Source organism: Loxodonta africana, chromosome 3 (genome assembly GCF_030014295.1).
Source record: "Loxodonta africana isolate mLoxAfr1 chromosome 3, mLoxAfr1.hap2, whole genome shotgun sequence".
NCBI lineage: Eukaryota > Metazoa > Chordata > Mammalia > Proboscidea > Elephantidae > Loxodonta > Loxodonta africana.
In genome coordinates, this window is record NC_087344.1 from 102,349,550 (window position 1) to 102,366,795 (window position 17,246).

Consider the following 17,246-nt stretch of genomic DNA (forward strand, 5'->3'; position numbering starts at 1 on the left):
TTTAGCGCCTGCCCTTCTGCCTGACTCCAGGCTCCTTCCTTCCTCGCCTCCCTTCTGGTTCAGTTCAATACGGTTTAATTCAATGATCATTTACAGGGTGTTACTCTATGCCAGGCACTTCAAGGGCCCTGGAGATACACAGAGATATAAGGAACTTATGCCCAGCCGACTCCCATTCACTCCCATTTAACTTGGTACCTTTACTTCTCCTCATACATACAAGGCCTCTGGGGGTAGCTATAGCTACACATTTCTGCCTGAGACAAGTGACCTGGGACAAGTCCCTTGCTCTCCCAGAGCATCAGTTTCCTTCACTGTAAAAAGAAGGGACTGATTTTCATCACTGGCGAGCATACTCTCTTGCAACAGGGCCAATTCCAGAAAAATTGATGTTTATGGGAAACATAATTATTATAATGAAAACAGCTTTATTGAATCCAGTGGGGTAGAGGTTGTAGATGGGTGAAAATACTTTGAAAACCAGAAAGTGGTCTACAAATACCTGTTTCTCACCACCAGTAGATTGTTACTAGGTGACGAGTACAAAGTAACTTTGCCACCAGGTTAGGCAACCATCTGCAATACTTTGGGGAGGGGCAAGAAACAGGGGAGTCACACCTATCGTTGGAGACAAATTTTCATGGGTCTGTTGCTTTTCTGCATGTCTTATGAGTGAGGCACTATCTTCCCTTTTTTTCAGTCTATATTTTCAAGGATGATTGTACTGGGAACAGCCTTGGAAGGGAGAGACAATGTCTCCCTCCAGATCAAAGAGCAGGCACGCTTACTGTCCATTATAAAAGATTCAGGTTCCCTAAACTCACTGTTCCTTTCCTGTAAGACAATCCACTTTGTATGGAGGTATCATCTGGCCTACCTCACACCACCCTGTAGGAACTGGTGCAAATGCTAACTGTGGCTACTGCTGTAATAACCTGTCCTTTGTTTCTGACACAGGAGACTCATGTCTTATGCCAACATCCAGGCAAACTTATTAGCTTGAAGGTAGAGTAAAATCTCAGACCCTCCATAGATGGTGACAGTTTGGCTACCGTCAGTAATCATTCTGGGTGGAGAAGGAGAGTTAAATGCACCCCGCTTGTTCTGTATTGGTCAAAGACAGGCAAGTGCCCTTTCGAGGAGTTGCTATTGTTTTATGCGGAGCCTTGTTTAACTCAGAGCCCTCCTGTGTAAAGACCGTGGCCCTACTTTGTGTTCTCAAGTAAACGGGCCCAAAAGGTTGAACAGAGACATCCTAACTCCCTGAGTTTCCCCCTATACCTTTGCTGTTTGGAAAATCTTCCTTGGAATGAACCAAAAAAAAATTATTCCTACCTAAATGCTCTATAAAAGGTTCAAAGTATCAGATTTGGGCTCAGGTTAAAAACTTATCATTTTCTGAGAGTAAAAAATGGGGTGTTTTGGTAGAAAGGAATTTCCCTGACACTGGAAGTATATACGGAAGTTGGTGACCATTCCGTAGGATTTTGAGAAAGAATACGGGGTAGACATAAGTGACCTATAAGGGCTCTTCTGACCCTGGGACCCAAGGTAACATTGTGAACTGGTAAAGCCCACAAGTCCTGACTCCCCAGCTACTACCTTTGTTACTGGCTCATGATAGTAACAACTCTTCTTAGCCTGGCCCATAGCACTGCTCCTGGGGACTGGGGCACTGTGTGCCTGGAGCAGCGTCACTCACACTGGTTGGTGGAGAGGTAAGAAAAGAAGAGTGTTTGGAGGTCTGGCTCTTTAAAGGACTTAGGAAGCCCACTGCCTACAAGGCTGGTGACTAATGAGTCATCAATGGACCTTGCCAATAACTCTGGGCTAAAGCTGAGGCCTGGGAGGTGGGGGACTCTCACAACCCCTGTTCAGCAGAAGCTCCTATCTGCCCTGGATATCCACTCCTCTCTTCATTATGTTGGGAACTCATGGCTTTGTTAAAAGGCTTTGGGGAGAGAAGAGATGACAGAGGGGAGACCTTCTTTAAAGGACCAGACTTCCAAAGAGCACCTGCCTAGTTAGATGCCTGTGGGTCATGGATCAGGGTGGGTCACCTTCAGGGGCTTTCCTAGAGCAGCCAAACTGCATGCTGACTGTGCTAACTGTGGGAATGTTTGGTTGAGAAGTCAAGTCCAGAAGAATTTGCCATTTAGACTGGGACACAGAGTAGATGTTCACTGACCTCTGTCCTGTCCTGTCTGGGTCTCAGGAACCTTTGAGGAAAACCAAATGTTCAGGCTTTAGACAGATGTCATCTGGAGGCCCCAGCCTTCTTGGGTTAAGAAATTTGCATGGATCTGCAAGGAATTTCTCACCCCACTGGCAGAACACAGCAGGGAAGTGCCTCTGCATTTATTGAAGAGGAGATTATGTTCACACATCCTACCTGAGTAGCTTGGATGTTCACATTTCCTTCTCTTAAGAGCTTCCAGACAACAGCCATGTCTTCGTCGGTCTCCGCAGACGCCAAGGGCGTGATCATCACGGCGGTATAGCCAGCTTTGTTCTGATGGTCCACACTGCAGACACCTGCAAGAGGAGCAATGAGTGCAGGCTAAGGGAATAACCCCCGAAGTGTCAGAAGCCAGACCCCACTTTGGCCAGTTCGACAGAATACCGCCTGCTGGTTAAAAGGAACCCCACACACGGAATAGAGGAATCCTTTCCACAGTAGTGGGATTGGTGTTTTACAATTTAGCAGCCTTTAAAACTGGCTTCAGTACACCAATGTTCATCACAGCATTATTTGCAATGGCTGATAGGTGGAAATAATCTGTGTCCATCAACAGATAAATGATAAAAGTGCGGTATAGCCATACAATGCGATATTATTTAGCCACAAAGAGAAATGAAGTTCTGACACATGCTATAACATGGATGAACCTTGAAAACATTATGCTGAGTGAAATTATCAGATACAAAAGGACATATATTATGTGATCCCACTTACATGAAATATCTAGAATAGGCAAATGCATAGAGACAAAAGCCTATTACAGTTACCAGGGGCTGGAGAAGAGAGGAACGGGAGCTACTGCTGAAGAGGTACTGAGTTTCTGCTTGGGGTGATGTAAAACTTTTGAAAATGGATAGTAGTGATGCTACCACAACATGGTATATATAATTCATGTCACTGAATTGTACACTTATAAGTAAAGATGGCAAACTTTTTGTTTTATGTATTTCACCACAATAAGGTAAAAAGAAAAAACGGGCTTCTTTTCTTCACAACTTTTCTGAGGTAACACAGAAAGGAGGTTCCACAGCAGAGTTAGCGACAGCCAAGGGGTCCAATGGCCTTGACTGTATTTTCCAAATCAGAGCATAAGGGATTATTCCCATTTTATAGATAAGGAAACGGAAGCTCATAGATATTACATGAACTGCCCAAATGAAGGTAAAGTGTGAACTGGACCCACATCTGTCTGGCCCTAAAGCCCTTCACTTACCCTAGCACGCCCACAGCTGCATGTTTTAGGATACACTCTCACTATTTAGAATCCCTGGTGGTGCAAGCAGTGGGCTGCTAACCAAAAGGTTGGCAGTGGAGTCTACCCAGAAGCACCCTGGAAGAAAGGCCTGGCAATCTACTTCCAAAAAAATCAGCCATTGAAAACCTCCGCAGCACAGCTCTACTCTGACACATGCATGGAGTCACCATGAGTCCCAGTCTACTGGAGGGTGGTTGGTTGGTAATATCAGGATGCCAGTAGATATACAACAATCAGTCTGACTCATTATGAGCACCTCCTCCTTGCTGCTCATCTGGGCACTGTCATGACCAGGTTAGCTACCAAAGCCGGATAATAGCCCCGACCATAGCCTCACAATTCTGTCTCATTGAGACGAATATTTGTACTGCCTTGTTGATGACCTTTTTTTTTAACGCCATGACTATTTTATGTTTGCTTTTAAGATGTCTAAATGAGTCTCAGGTTGCTAATTCTCTTTCATCTCTTCAAAAACAGGACTTGTAGCTCATAAAGTGAGGTCTGACTCATCCCCAGGGGCTCAGGGAAGGGTTTGAAGACCCGAGCTTTTGCAGCAGATACAGTGGAGCAGCCACCAAGGAACAAAGCCAACCTCCCCTGGAGGTGAGAGAGGAGAAAGGTTCTTGACTGAGCACGTGCTGATTACTCACCACTCTTCCCCCTTCTTCAGTGGCATTCCAACAAAATAAAGGGTGATCACTAAGGACTACGCCAGTGGAGTTTACGGATGGCTCCATTAACATTGCTGCTGTTAGCTGCCATCAGTTGGCCCCTGACTTATGGGGACCCCATGCACAATGGGATCAGACCATTGTGATCCATAGGGTTTTCATTGGCTGATTTTCAGATGACAATCACCAGCCCTTTCTTCCCAGTCTGTGTTAGTCTGGAAGATCCGCTGAATCCTGTTCAGCATCACAGCAATATGTAAGCTTCCAGTGACAGGTGTTGGCTGTGAATGTGGCACATTGGTCGGGAATTGAACCTGGGTCTCCTTACATGGAAGGCAAGGATTCTACAACTGAACAACCAGTGCCCTCTATTCTTTAGCATATCCAAAACCCATTACCATCAAGTTGATTCCAACTCATATTGACCCTATAGGACAGAGTAGAACTGCCCCATACGGTTTCCAAGGAGCACGTGGTGGATTTGAACTGCTGACCTCTTGGTTAGCAGCTGTAGCACTTAACCACTATACCACCAGGGTTTCCGTATTCTTTAGCATATAAGATAATAAAAAAAAGTAACTTCCGTAGGGCCCTTTACAGTTTATAGTGTGCTTTCTGGATGCTCCACAATGGGACTATGACAGATTTGTCACCCTCAACACTCCCTTCTACAGAAGAGTGAAAGTAATAGAGTTTTCAGCATGTTCTCTCTGCCCCCTTCATACTTGATGCTCATGGCTCTTGAGCTATTTCAGTATGTTAAAGGGAAAAGCTTCCAAACCACGTTAAGTTTGATGAATATTAACTGGATTCTTAGTCAACATTAGTAGAAATTTATAACAACCAAATCCTAGGTAATCCATTCTCTGCCCTGGCCTGGCCCACCAGGGGAACTTCTAACACAAAAGTCTTTGAGCTACTTAAAGACATGGGGTATATGTTACCGATCTTTGGATTCATCATGCATATTATAGATGCTCCCCAAGTCTCACAGTGTCCCTAAAACCTAGTTTGTGGTAGTAGGAAAAGCCCAGATTTGGAGTGTGACAAAGCTGAGTTGGAATTCTGGCTTGGCTACTCACTGGCTGTGTGACCTTGACCACTTTACTTAACCTCTCTGAGCCTTAGTTTTGAAAAATGCAATTAATCTCTGTTTCACAATCACTTCAAGGACTCTATATGGTAGCCTACATGTATAGTGTACCTAGCACAATGTCGATGACAGAGAAGGCATTCAAAAAGCAGTAACCAAACCAAACCCATTGCTGTTGAATTGATTCCGACTCATAGCGACCCTATAGGCCAGATTAGAACTGCTCCACAGGGTTTCCAAGGACTGGCTGGTGGATTTGAATTGCTGACCTTTCAGGTAGCAAGCCATAGCCCTTAACCACAGCACCACCAGGGCTCCTCAAAAAGCAGTAGTTGCTATTATTTATGTTCTATGGTGAAAGACCCCACTTGGAAGACAGTAAGTGGAACACAGAGGCATGCTCCACTGAATTATGCTCCTTTCTCAATTGAGCTAATACTTTCCATGAATCTATAAAAAACTGAAATCCATGAATCTATAAAAAACTGAAATCCAATAATGTTCACTAGGTGTTAGAGCTATAATTTAGTCTTCCTCTGAGGATATGGGAAGCAGTCAGAACTTACAAAAAAAGAATAATGGCTGTCGATTATGACTCATGGTGACCCCACTTGTGTCAGAGTAGAATTATGCTCCACAGGTTTTCAATGGGTGTTTTTTTTCAGAAGCAGATGACCAGATCTTTCTTCCGAGGTACCTCGGGATGAACTCAAACCGCCAACCTTTCTCTTAGCAGGGGAGCGTGTTAACTGTTTTAACCATTCATTCAACACTTCGGGCTGTCATGGATGTTGCCTATCTTGTTTGGGTGAAGAGCTTCAAGGCTGCTTAACAGAATTTTGGAGAACTGGAAGTTTTCTGGAATTTAACGTAATCAGGAGTCAATAACCCACTCATTCATTTGACAGATAGACGCACTCAATGCTTACTGTGTATGAGTCAGCCAGGAACTATTCTAGGTGCTGGGGAAATAGACATGAACAGGACAGACAAGAGCCCTCCTTTGACTGAGTTTACATTCCGTTGGATAGAAATGACAAGCAAAGACCATCTACGGAAATAAACAGGGCACTCCTCTAGAGAGAGAGATGGGGGCAGCCACTTTATAAGAGGCGACTTCTGAGGAGGTGACATCTGAACTGCGACATCAATGATGAGGAGCCAGTCATGAGAAGAATCTGGGGGAAACAGCACAGATAGAGAGAAAGAAACTGCAAAAGTCCCAAGAAGGGAAAGAGCTTAGTGCGTCTGAGGCTAGCGTTGCAGGAGTGGAGGGAAGCAGGAGAACATTATAGCAGCAGAGATGGCAAAGGCAAGTAAGAGCTAGGGTATATGGGATCTTGAAGATCAGGACGGGGAAGCTGCCTTTCATTCAGGAGCAATGGAAAGTCTTGTCAGGGATTTAGGCCAGGACAGACCAGATTCAAGCTGGGGGAAAGCTGCTGAATCCTGAGTTCAGATTCTTGATGCCCAGTTAAACTTCCAACTCAGGATCCTAAAATAAGGGTCACAGGTCTAGCATATGCTCCATTTCCAGCAACCCAACAGCCTTTACTTGAAATCCCAGTAACACATTTAGTCATTGAGTGATCTAGGCAAGTTTGTTCACTTTTGTGTCACTTTCCTCATCTATAAAACAGATAATAATAATTAATAATAGGGTTGTTACGAGGTTAAATGATATGTGTCAAATAAGTGGAGATCATATGGGATTTTATATCTCTGGTAAAGTGTTCTCCCACCACCTGACTGTCGTTTGTTGTACTGTGGTGACTTGCATGTAGCTATATGATGCTGGAAGCTGTGCGACCGGTATTTCAGATATCAGCAGGGTCACCACAGTGGACAGGTTTCAGTGGAACTTCCAGGCTGAGACAGTCTAAGAAGAAAGCCCTGGCAATCTACTTCTGCAAATTAGCCAATAAAAATCCTATGGATCAGAATAGTGCTGAAAGATGATCCCCTTAGATGATCCCTCCAGGGGCTGCAGCCGTGAACTTGAGCATACCAACGATTGTGAAGATGGTGCAGGACTGGGCAATGTTCCACTCCGTTGTACATGGGGTCACCATGAGCTGGAGCTGACTCAATGACAACTAACAACAACAAGGTGTTTTCTTCACCTGGGACAGTTTCTCTGCCTGCTGCAGCCCTACCCCCCCTTAGTCCATCTTTCCTGCTCCTCAAACTGGACATGTTCTCGCTTCCTCTGAGTCCCTAAGTCACATCTTGCATCTCTCTGTTAGGGACCATCATCCTACTCCACCCTGATTATTAGGCTGCACACTCCTGGGAAGCAGAGGGATGCTCACCTGTGCATCCCTTTGCAGCAGTATGGACAGTATACATAGTCAATAAATACCTGATGAGGGATGAATAAGTCCAACTGGTCTAATGGAGCCATGGCCTTTGTTAAAAAGTATCTTAGGAAGATGGTTAAAACATGACCATTCCTAGAGGCAATATGGTATACAGCTCTGGAGTCAGACAGACTAGAGTTCAAAACCTCACTCTACCACTTACCTGCACTCGGCCTCTAATAAATTCTGTAACCGTCTCTGAGCCTCAGTTTCCTCAGTTGCAAAATGAAGATAATAATATTCACATCACAAGGGTGTTGTGAAGAATAAATGACATAATAAAGGCAAATTGGTCTAGCCCAGCTCCTAGGATACAGTAGAAACTCGGAACAGTGAAGAATTTCCTTGCTGGAGGGAAGTATAATACAAGAATTGCCCTTCATGGAGGGACTCAGACTGAGCAAATGCAACCATTTCTGACCTGTCTCCAGCAGCAGCTTCACAATGGAGAAGTTGGAATGGGACACGCTGTAGTGAAGGGCTGTGTTCCCATTGCCATCAGCCAAGTTGACAAGCAGCTTTAGGAAGTGGGGAGAGTAGGGCTGGACCCCGCGGAGGTAGGCGGCCACCACAGCAGGGCTAGATGATTTCCGGCTTGAGATTCGGAACCACTCTTGACTGATGGTATTCAAGCTTTGCCTCTGAAACACCAGAAAAATTCCAATTCCAGGAGGTTACCTGGCCTGGAGTGCCCCAGGTTGGGTACTAGCTTCCACTAGGAAAAGTCAACTTTGGATGCTTCTGCTACTATCTCTTCAGCTCCGTCCAACTCTCTGTGTGATTTATTCCTACAGAGTTCAGAGCTGATGTGACTGGGGAGGTAACAACATACTTTGTACCTGTGCAGTCATTCCTCCAGGTGAGGTGGAAAGACAGAAAGGGGAATTGGGACAGCAGTGTCAGTAATAAGAACTCTACTAGATGACAGTTTGTGACAACTGTAAGTTCAGATCACATCTCTGTATGCACAAGGTGACCAACACCCTCTCTTTCATGCCCATAGCACCAGCCCATATTGACCTTGCCCCAGACTGTACCCAGGGCTCTTGTGTATTTTAAACAGGCACAGCTGGAAAGCCACAACATTTAACTAATGGGAAAAATGCATGCTCAAAGCTAAGACAAACAACATACCCAATTTATGCTTAAAGTAAAACCTCAAACAGGTGTGCTTGAGTTATTTTTGGCTTTTAAGCTTTGCTAGGACCTTCAGAGTAAAAAGCTTAACAACCCGGGGTAGGACCCCACTATCTATACCATTCAGCAACTTGGGAACCGTGAACGAGGACAGTGCCAGAGACATCAACTTTGTGTATGACATGGCATAAGTGTTTAAAAGAGGACATGTTTGGATTATTACCTAAAGGAGGGAAGAAACTATTGGGGTGTGAGTATTAGGAAGGATGCCACACTCATTCTGGTAAAAAGGAAATATGTTTTTATACTGGAAAGAGCACTGGATTTGGAGTCACAAAATCAATGGGACCAGGGCTGAAGTCCTGGCTCTGCTGTGTGACCTGGCAAGTCATGTAATCCTTTTGAACCTTGCTTGTGCCATCTATAAAATGGGGGTAAAAATACCAGGCTTCCTTACTGCTAAAGCTCTAATAAGATTCTTCTACAACGCACTTTGTCTCTAAGGTAGGTGGTGGTCCTGCGTTTGGCCCTTACCATGGGTGTGGTGTAGGGCTTGTGTTACATGCACTCTTGATTATTTTTCTAGGACAGAAAATGATCTTTGTGGCTGAAACACTTTTATATATCAGAGTATATCTTTCTACCATGGAATCTTCAGAAGAATCCGGGAAAAGATGCTAATATTAAGGAACATATTGGTGGGTTTTAAATGAAGAGCTAAGAAATAGCTTAGTTCTGTAATTCATTTAAGAATTAATAACAGTCGTTTTGATCAACATCCATGTTGCGTATGGGTTCTTTAACAATCTGGGAGCAGCTATTTGCCAAATCTGTTAAGATAAAATAGTGAAAATGGGTTGGGAATGCAAAAAACACTGCTAAATTGATCTTTTTTTAACTTCTGGGACTCTTCCTAAAGCACTTGGCTGCTAACCAAAAGGTCGGTGGTTAGAACCCACCAGCCACTCAGTGGGAGAAAGATGTGGCAGTCTGCTTCTGTAAAGATTTACAGCCTTAGAAACCCTATAGGGCCGTTCTACTCTGTCCTATAGGGTTGCTATGAGTAGGAATCGACTTGATGGCAGTGGGTTTGGTTTGGTTTGGTAGGACTTTCCGGCAAGAAGAGCAAAATGGGTTATTAAAACGCTTACAGGTTGTTACACTTTGGGTCTTACCAGATGCTCTTATAACTTGGGTAAATGTGTCTATGCCAATATCTCTTGATGAAAAGTAGAACCCAGTAGTTATATGTTTAAGTTCCCTTGGACCATGAGGGTGTTAACGACCAAACAGATGTATTTTCTTGTTTCTGATCCCTTGACCCAGAGGTACACTACAACAAAACCAGTGAAGACTACAGAATGAAACGGTAGGGCTTGAAGGCAATGGAGACATCCTGTCCACTCCCCTCATCTTCTTTAATGGGGAAACCGAGGCTCTCAGCTGCGAACCAGCTTGCCCACTATCTCACAGATGACGTTCTGGAATAGAACTCATGTTTCCTTTTCCACACACCCTTTCTACTCAACCCACAGTTCTCTCAAGCGCGAGGCCATCTTGAGCTTAAGCCACAAACAGCATTTTAGAGCAGACATTGACGGTTGCAACACCTAGTAACACTTTGTAAGTGCCTCTGTGCACCTGGCATGTTTCCTTGCACCTGTCAATTGGTTCCACTTCCTCAGCATAATCAATCACTTCAGGAAGCAGCATGTGAACCAACGAAAAAGCACCCAGAATAGAAGGCATCATGCGTACACACTCACCCTGCCTGCCTCGGGCAACGGACCAACGTTACCCAGCTGGAGCTAACTGCTTAAACGTACAGAGATCTTACATGACAATGAAAAATCGGAATACCAAGAGTCGGTCGGTGGTGGTTCCAATTTCTGGCAGATGTTGGCTCAATGCCTGGCATGCATTAAGAAATTCTTCAGAGGGTTTATATCTAGAGAAAAAAAAATTATATACATATATATGTGTATCAGTCTCCATGTTGATAAGAATATTTTTTATTTTTCCCTACTTTGGGTTTCACTCTTCTCTTTCATTTCTCAGAGACGAACACCCAAACTGGGCATCTCTGCAAGATAAGGGGCATTCCTCAGAAATATGGGGCGAACATAGCATCCTGACGACAAGATTTGGCTTCTGAGCTCTTCTGGACAATGAATCAAGAGCATTCACTCTTTTACCTGCTGTTTTCAGGGGGCGAGGGCAGATAACTAAACCATTCTAGGGGCTGCAGGCCTAATGGCAATTCCTGACACACTGGGAAAGGAAGCCTTGTCTTAACGACTTCGGACTGAAAATGTTCTGCCTGGGTGATTTGAAAAATCCGAAGAACCCAATCCACGCTAGGAAATTTCTTCAGGTCAGCCTCCTATGAAGGGCACTGTAAATGCTAATAGAATCAATAAAATGAGAATCGATTAAGCCGGGTGCCCACGGTGAGACACTCATGTCAGTGTAAGGGCAGAGTCTTTCAGCACCAAGAGGCCTGAGTTGGGACTTAATAGCTTCAGTCAACAGGAAGCTTCACTCACTCCACACGTCCTTTGGTGCCGCCCTGTTGGGCAGCCCTGCAGACCTGCCTGACACTACTCATCAGTCCTGCAACCAGGCTCGTGTTGGTTGAACGAGCCCAAGATGAGCTCTGTGTATTGGCCCCAGGGTGTTTACTTGTTCATAGCAAGCCGAGGCCTTTAGCCCAAAAAAGCCTGCAGGTGTCAAATTCAAATTATACCTACCGAATTATTTTAGAAATAGCCCAAACAAGCAGATTTTTAGCCACTTAGAGACTGCCTGCTCCACTCACTCCTCAAAAATGTGCCGAACATCTGCTAGCTGTAGATAACATAAAACCCTATAGGTATAACAACCCCCAGCTGGGTCTGTCCTTTAGAGTTCCCTGACCCAGACTCCCCACCATGCTGCAGGACATCATGAAGGCACATGTCAGTCTTCCCTACCTCCCTTGTCTTCTTCCCCAGGGTTTTTTTTTTTTTTTTAATATTTTTATTGTGCTTTAAGTGAAATTTTACAAATCGAGTTAATCTCTCATACAAAGCCTTATATACACGTCGCTATATACTAATATACTCCTAGTTGGTCTCCTGCTAATGAGTCAGCACACTCCTTCTCTCCACCCTGTGTTTCCGTGTCTGTTCAGCCAGCTTCTGTCCCCCTCAGCCTTCACATCTCCTCTCCAGACAGGAGCTGCACACACAGTCTCATGTGTCTACTTGATCCAAGAAGCCCATTCCTCACCAGTATCATTTTCTATCTTATAGTCTAGCCCAATCCCTATCTGAAGAGTTGGCTTTGGGAATGGTTCCTGTCTTGGCTAACAGAAGATCTGGGGACCATGACCTCCGGGGTCCCTCCAGTCTCAGTCAGACCATTAAGTCCAGTCTTTTTATGAGAATTTGGGGTCTGCATCCCACCGCTCTCCTGCTCCTTCATGTTGTGCACTCCCTGTCATGACAGTCATTGGATGTAGCCAGGCACATTCTAGTTCTTCTGGTCTCAAGCTGATGTCGTCTCTGATTTATGTGGCCTATTCTGACTCCTGGGCTCATACTTACCTTGTGTCTTTGGTGTTCTTTATTCTCCTTTGGTCCACGTGGGTTGAGACCAATTGTTGCCTCTTAGATGGCCGCTTGCTAGCATTTAAGACTCCAGACGCCACTCTCCAAAATGGGATGCAGAATATTTTCTTAATAGTTTTTATTATGCCAATTGATCTAGATGTCCCCCGAAACCATGGTCCCCAAATCCCCGGCCCCTGCTCCACTGGCCTTTGAAGCATTCGGTTTATTCAGGAAAGTTCTTTGCTTTTGGTTTAGTCCAGTTGTTCCCCAGGGTTTTCATGAGTTCTTCCCTTTCCGGTGGCTCCCTGTGCCACGTAGAAGACCTCCTGCTGTGGGGACTGCCCCCTACATGTGCTGTCAATGCACTGGCCCCCAAAATTACTTGCTGTGCAACATTGCTATCTCATGGTCATATCTTTTTCCTTGATCAGCCCTGAATTCCTTTAAACTCACTACTACTGGGGATAATGATAATGACGATAATGGTACTTATTCTTACTTTTACCACATATTGAGAGCCTAGGAGCCCTGGTGGCCCAGTGGTTAAGCACTAAGCTGCTAACCAAAAGCTCAGTGGTTTGAACCTACTAGACACTCTGTGGGAGAAAGATGTGGCAGTCTGCTTCAGTAAAGATTTATAGCCTTGGAAACCCTAGGGGCAGTTCCACTCTGTCCTGCAGGCTCACTAGACGGCAGTGGGTTTGGGGTTTTTGATTGAGAGCCTACTATGTGCCAGTCACTGTGCTAGGCATTTTTCAGACTTTTCTCATTTAATTCTCAGTCAAACCTGTCAGGCTGCTGTCATCCACATTTTACAGATGAGGAACCGAGGCCACCAGAGCTTCACAAACCTGCCCCAACTCAAGCTGCTGGTGGCAGAGGCAGGATGTGAATCTGGGGGGCCCAACTCTTTTCGTCACCTCACGACCTCCATTCACGTTCAGAGAGACAGGGTCAGTCAGCACAGCCAACTGGAGAGGCAGGAAAGCTGGTGATTCAGAATCAGGAAGAACTGGGCAGGAATCCCCGCTCTGCTAGCTGTGTCCTTAACTTCTCTAAGCCTCTGTTTCCACATCCGTAAGTGGGGCTAAGGAGCCTTGGTGGAGCAGTGGGTAAGTGCTCAGCTGCTAACTGAAAGGTTGATGGTTAGAACCCACCAGCTGCTCTGCTGGAGAAAGACGTGACAGTCTGCTTCTGTAAAGATTACAGCCTTGGTAGCCCTATGAGGCAGTTCTACTCTGTCCCATAGGGTTGCTATGAGTCTGAATTGACTCAACCACAATGGGTTTGGTGTTTTGGGTTTTAAAGTGGGGATTATGGTAATACCTAACTTGTAGGGTTGTTGAAAGGATTATATAGAATAAGTGCTTGGTAAATTTTTTTTTTTATTAGCTTTATACCTAGAGCTCTATGTGTTATGAATTCAATTGTGTTCCCTAAAAAGTTGTGTGAAGTCCTAACCCCTTTTCCTGTGAATGTGACCTTGTTTGGGGAAATAAGATCTTTCTTTGAAGATATTATCAGCGAAGTTAACGAGGTCATGTAGCATGGGTTCTAATCCCTTTTGAGTGTTGGCTTACGAAAGAGGAGGACAGACATGGAGACAGAGTCCCACACAGGGAGAAGGCACCATGTAAAGATAAAAACAGCAAAAAAACACCAGGAATTGCCTGCGGTCACTAGAAGAAAGGAGAGAGGCATGGAACAGTTCTCTCTGAACCTTTAGAAGGAATCAACACAGCCAATACCCTGATTGGAACTCCTAACCTCCAGAACTATGATACATTTCTGTTCTTCAAGGCCACCTGGTCTGTGGTATTCTGTTACTGCAGCCCTAGGAAGCTCAGACACTATGGCAGTATATTCCGAAGACGGGCGTCACAACAGATTAGTTACGTCAGCACACGGTGCCTGGCATGTGATGGAAACTCCATAAATATTGGTGAATGAATGGATAAATGAATGAATAAATGAATGAATAAATGAACAAATGATTGAATGAAAGCACGAATAAGTGCCCTTGCCCTTTCTGAGAGGAACAAGTGCTCCATTTATACCCATTCCACTCACCTCTCAGCCTTGGGATGGGGGATTTCCTCCCCAGGCCTGCCTTCCTGGCCTGCATTGTGGGTGCCCTCAGGGACGCCCTGCCTGGTCTCGTAGCTGGGGTGGGTGTCTTTGCCCCGCCTGTGTTCGAGGCCATCACATTTCTTCTCAGCTTCACTGTCCGACAAGTCTTCAGGGGAGCTGTCCTCGCCACTGGTCTCCTCACTTGAGGTGGTCTCATAGCTGGGGGAGGAGACAAAGGTCACTCGCTCTGTCCTTCCTGCCCAATGCCTGTGTCAAAACTAATGAGAGTGAAGTGACCTCAGATAACACTCCCTAGCCTGCCAGTCACATCCTCCATTCTCCACACCTGCAGGTGGGGAGAGGGGCTCCCCAGGAACTTCAGTGTCAGAGAAACATGCAGCAAAGGGCTCTGACGCTAGAGGTGTCGGAAAAGATAATGAAATAAGCTCTTTGCAGCGAGCTCACAAAAGCCAGTTGCCTAACTGGTCAGGCGATCCAAGGTTCTCACAGAAGCATTTGCTTCTGGAATCCTAATGCCTGGTCCAAAGAGGGGCCCAGATGTAAGCGAACATATCCCTCCCCACCGAGTTACCTGACCTGCCTGACATTGGGTGATGGTGAGCCCTGCCTCTAGCCTTCCTGCCATAGCTCAGCAAACCCCTGACAAGGAATGAACTCATCTACTTCTACTGGCACCAGGGATCCCATGGGATACAGTGAACAGTATAGATCTCTGAACACCAACATCTGCCTTTTTCACTTGCAGCCTGTTTAAGCTGTTGCTTGGAACAACAAAAGAGCATGGGCCTCTTGACTCATGGGCCCGCTCCCCAACAATATTCTATAAATTCGTTTATAAGTGACTCTACTGAGAGATAGACCAGAAGTCATGGAGAAGATCCTGGAAGACTTATCGATCCCTCTGCGGATGGTCAGCAGAACACCCCTGATGGGGGACGCTGGTGTTAAGATGAACGTTTCCAGTTCTGGGGCCACTGGACACAGCCATGGAGGCCAGTAGCCATGGCCTCCACTGAACCTCCTAAAGCCCTTTCTCTGAATGGTGGCTGTTGTAAGGCCCTTGTGCTCACTGGATTTGCAAACCCAGTCTGCTCCCTAGTAGGCACACAGTCTTGTCTCACTTAAATCCCAGATATTTTTTTCTCTGTTGCGCTTGCACAACCTTTTGCTTTTGTGATTAAGACAGACAGGGAAGAACATATTACATTTACCAAGTAATGTTTTCCTTAGAAGTAGGTCAGTAAAACTTTACCTGGAAGTTCATTCATTCATTCAACAGAAATTTACTGAGCACATACTGTATACCAGCACTGTTCTCAATGCTATACCAAAGTCCCTGCCCTTTGTTGTTGTTAGGTGCCATCGAGTCAATTTTTGACTCATAGTGACCCCATGTGTAGAACTGCCCCAGGGCTCTCTAGGCTGTGATCCTCATGGGAGCAGATGGCCAGGTCTTTCTCCTGTGGAGGCACTGAGTGGGTTCGAATTGCCAACTTTTCAGTTAGTAGCCAAGCATTTAACCATTGTGCCACCAGCGCTCCTGTCCCTTCCCTAACAGAATTTATATTCTACCAGGGGAAGATAGAAAAGAAATATGTAAAGAAATGTTTTATTCAGATAGTGATAAGAACAGTGAATAGACTTACAAAGGGCAATGGGGATATAGAGTGATGGGAGGAGAGGCTGCCTTAATTAAAGCACAAAAATCTGGGCTGCATATTAGGATCACTTGGGGGCGTTTAAAATTCCAATACCTGAACTGCATGACAAACTAACTGAATCAGAATCTCAGGGGATGAGAACAGACATCGATATTTTTTAAAGCTTCCTGCATGTCTCCAGTGGAGCCCTGGTGGCACGGTGGTTAAGAGCTATGGCTGTTAACCAGAAGGTTGGCAGTTCAAATCTACCAGCCACTCCTTGGAAACTCTATAAAAAAAGAAAAACCTGTTGCTGTCGAGTTGATTCCGACCTATAGCAACCCTACAGGACAGAACACAACTGCCCCATAGGGTTTCCAAGGACCGGCTGGTGGATTCGAACTGCCAATCTTTTGATTAGCAACTGTAGCTCTTAACCACTGTGCCACCAGGGCTCCTTGGGCACCCTATGGGACAGTACTACTCTGTCATACAGGGTGGCTATAAGTTGGACTTGACTCAATGGCTATGGGCTTGTTTTTACGCTATGATTTTTTTTTTTAAAGATGTCTCCAATGTGCAGCCAAGATGGAGAACTACTGCATTAGAGTGACAAATAATGAGGAATGCCTGGGAGAAGAGTATTTCAAGGAAGGGAACAGCTAATATAAATGCAAAGGCCCTGAGGTAGCCTAAGGGCAGTATGTTTGAGGGAAGAAAGGCAGAAGCCAGAAGCAGGAGATGAGGCAGGTGGGAGCCATCATCTGGGGTTTCCAGGTTTTGGTACAAAGTGGGGACCATGGCGGTAGGGGGTTTAAGCAGAGAAGAGATATGACCTGCTTTTGGCTTTGAGATTAAGCGGATTCTTCTTTTCAGTGAGGTCACTGAGTGGTGCAAACAGTTTGCACTCAACTACTAACCGAAAGGTTGGTGGTTTAAACATACCCAGTGGCACCATGGGAAGAAAGCCCTGTAGATCTGCTTCTGTACAGAATTACCAAAACCAAAACCCATTGTCATCGAGTTGATTCCAACTCCTAGCAACCTTATAGGACAGAGTAGAACTGCCCCACAGGGTTTCCAAGGAGCAGCTGGTGGATTCATACTGCCAAGCTTTTGGTCAGCAGCCTGAGCTATTAACCACTACACCACCAGGGCTCCCCT

At 45.3% G+C, this 17,246-nt stretch overlaps 1 protein-coding gene across 4 annotated transcripts in view; it reads right to left on the reverse strand.

Moving 5' to 3' along the window:
* Positions 1 to 17,246, reverse strand: part of KANK4 (KN motif and ankyrin repeat domains 4) — a 99,822-nt gene that overhangs the window by 19,064 nt on the left and 63,512 nt on the right. For all 4 annotated transcript variants that reach the window (XM_003411150.4, XM_023549522.2, XM_023549523.2 and 1 more), the window contains 4 exons: positions 14,422 to 14,640; positions 10,619 to 10,706; positions 8,043 to 8,262; positions 2,393 to 2,535 (listed from right to left, as the gene is read on the reverse strand). In XM_003411150.4, the coding sequence (XP_003411198.1) occupies positions 2,393 to 2,535; positions 8,043 to 8,262; positions 10,619 to 10,706; positions 14,422 to 14,640 (670 nt within the window). The remainder of the gene's footprint in view (positions 1 to 2,392; positions 2,536 to 8,042; positions 8,263 to 10,618; positions 10,707 to 14,421; positions 14,641 to 17,246) is intronic.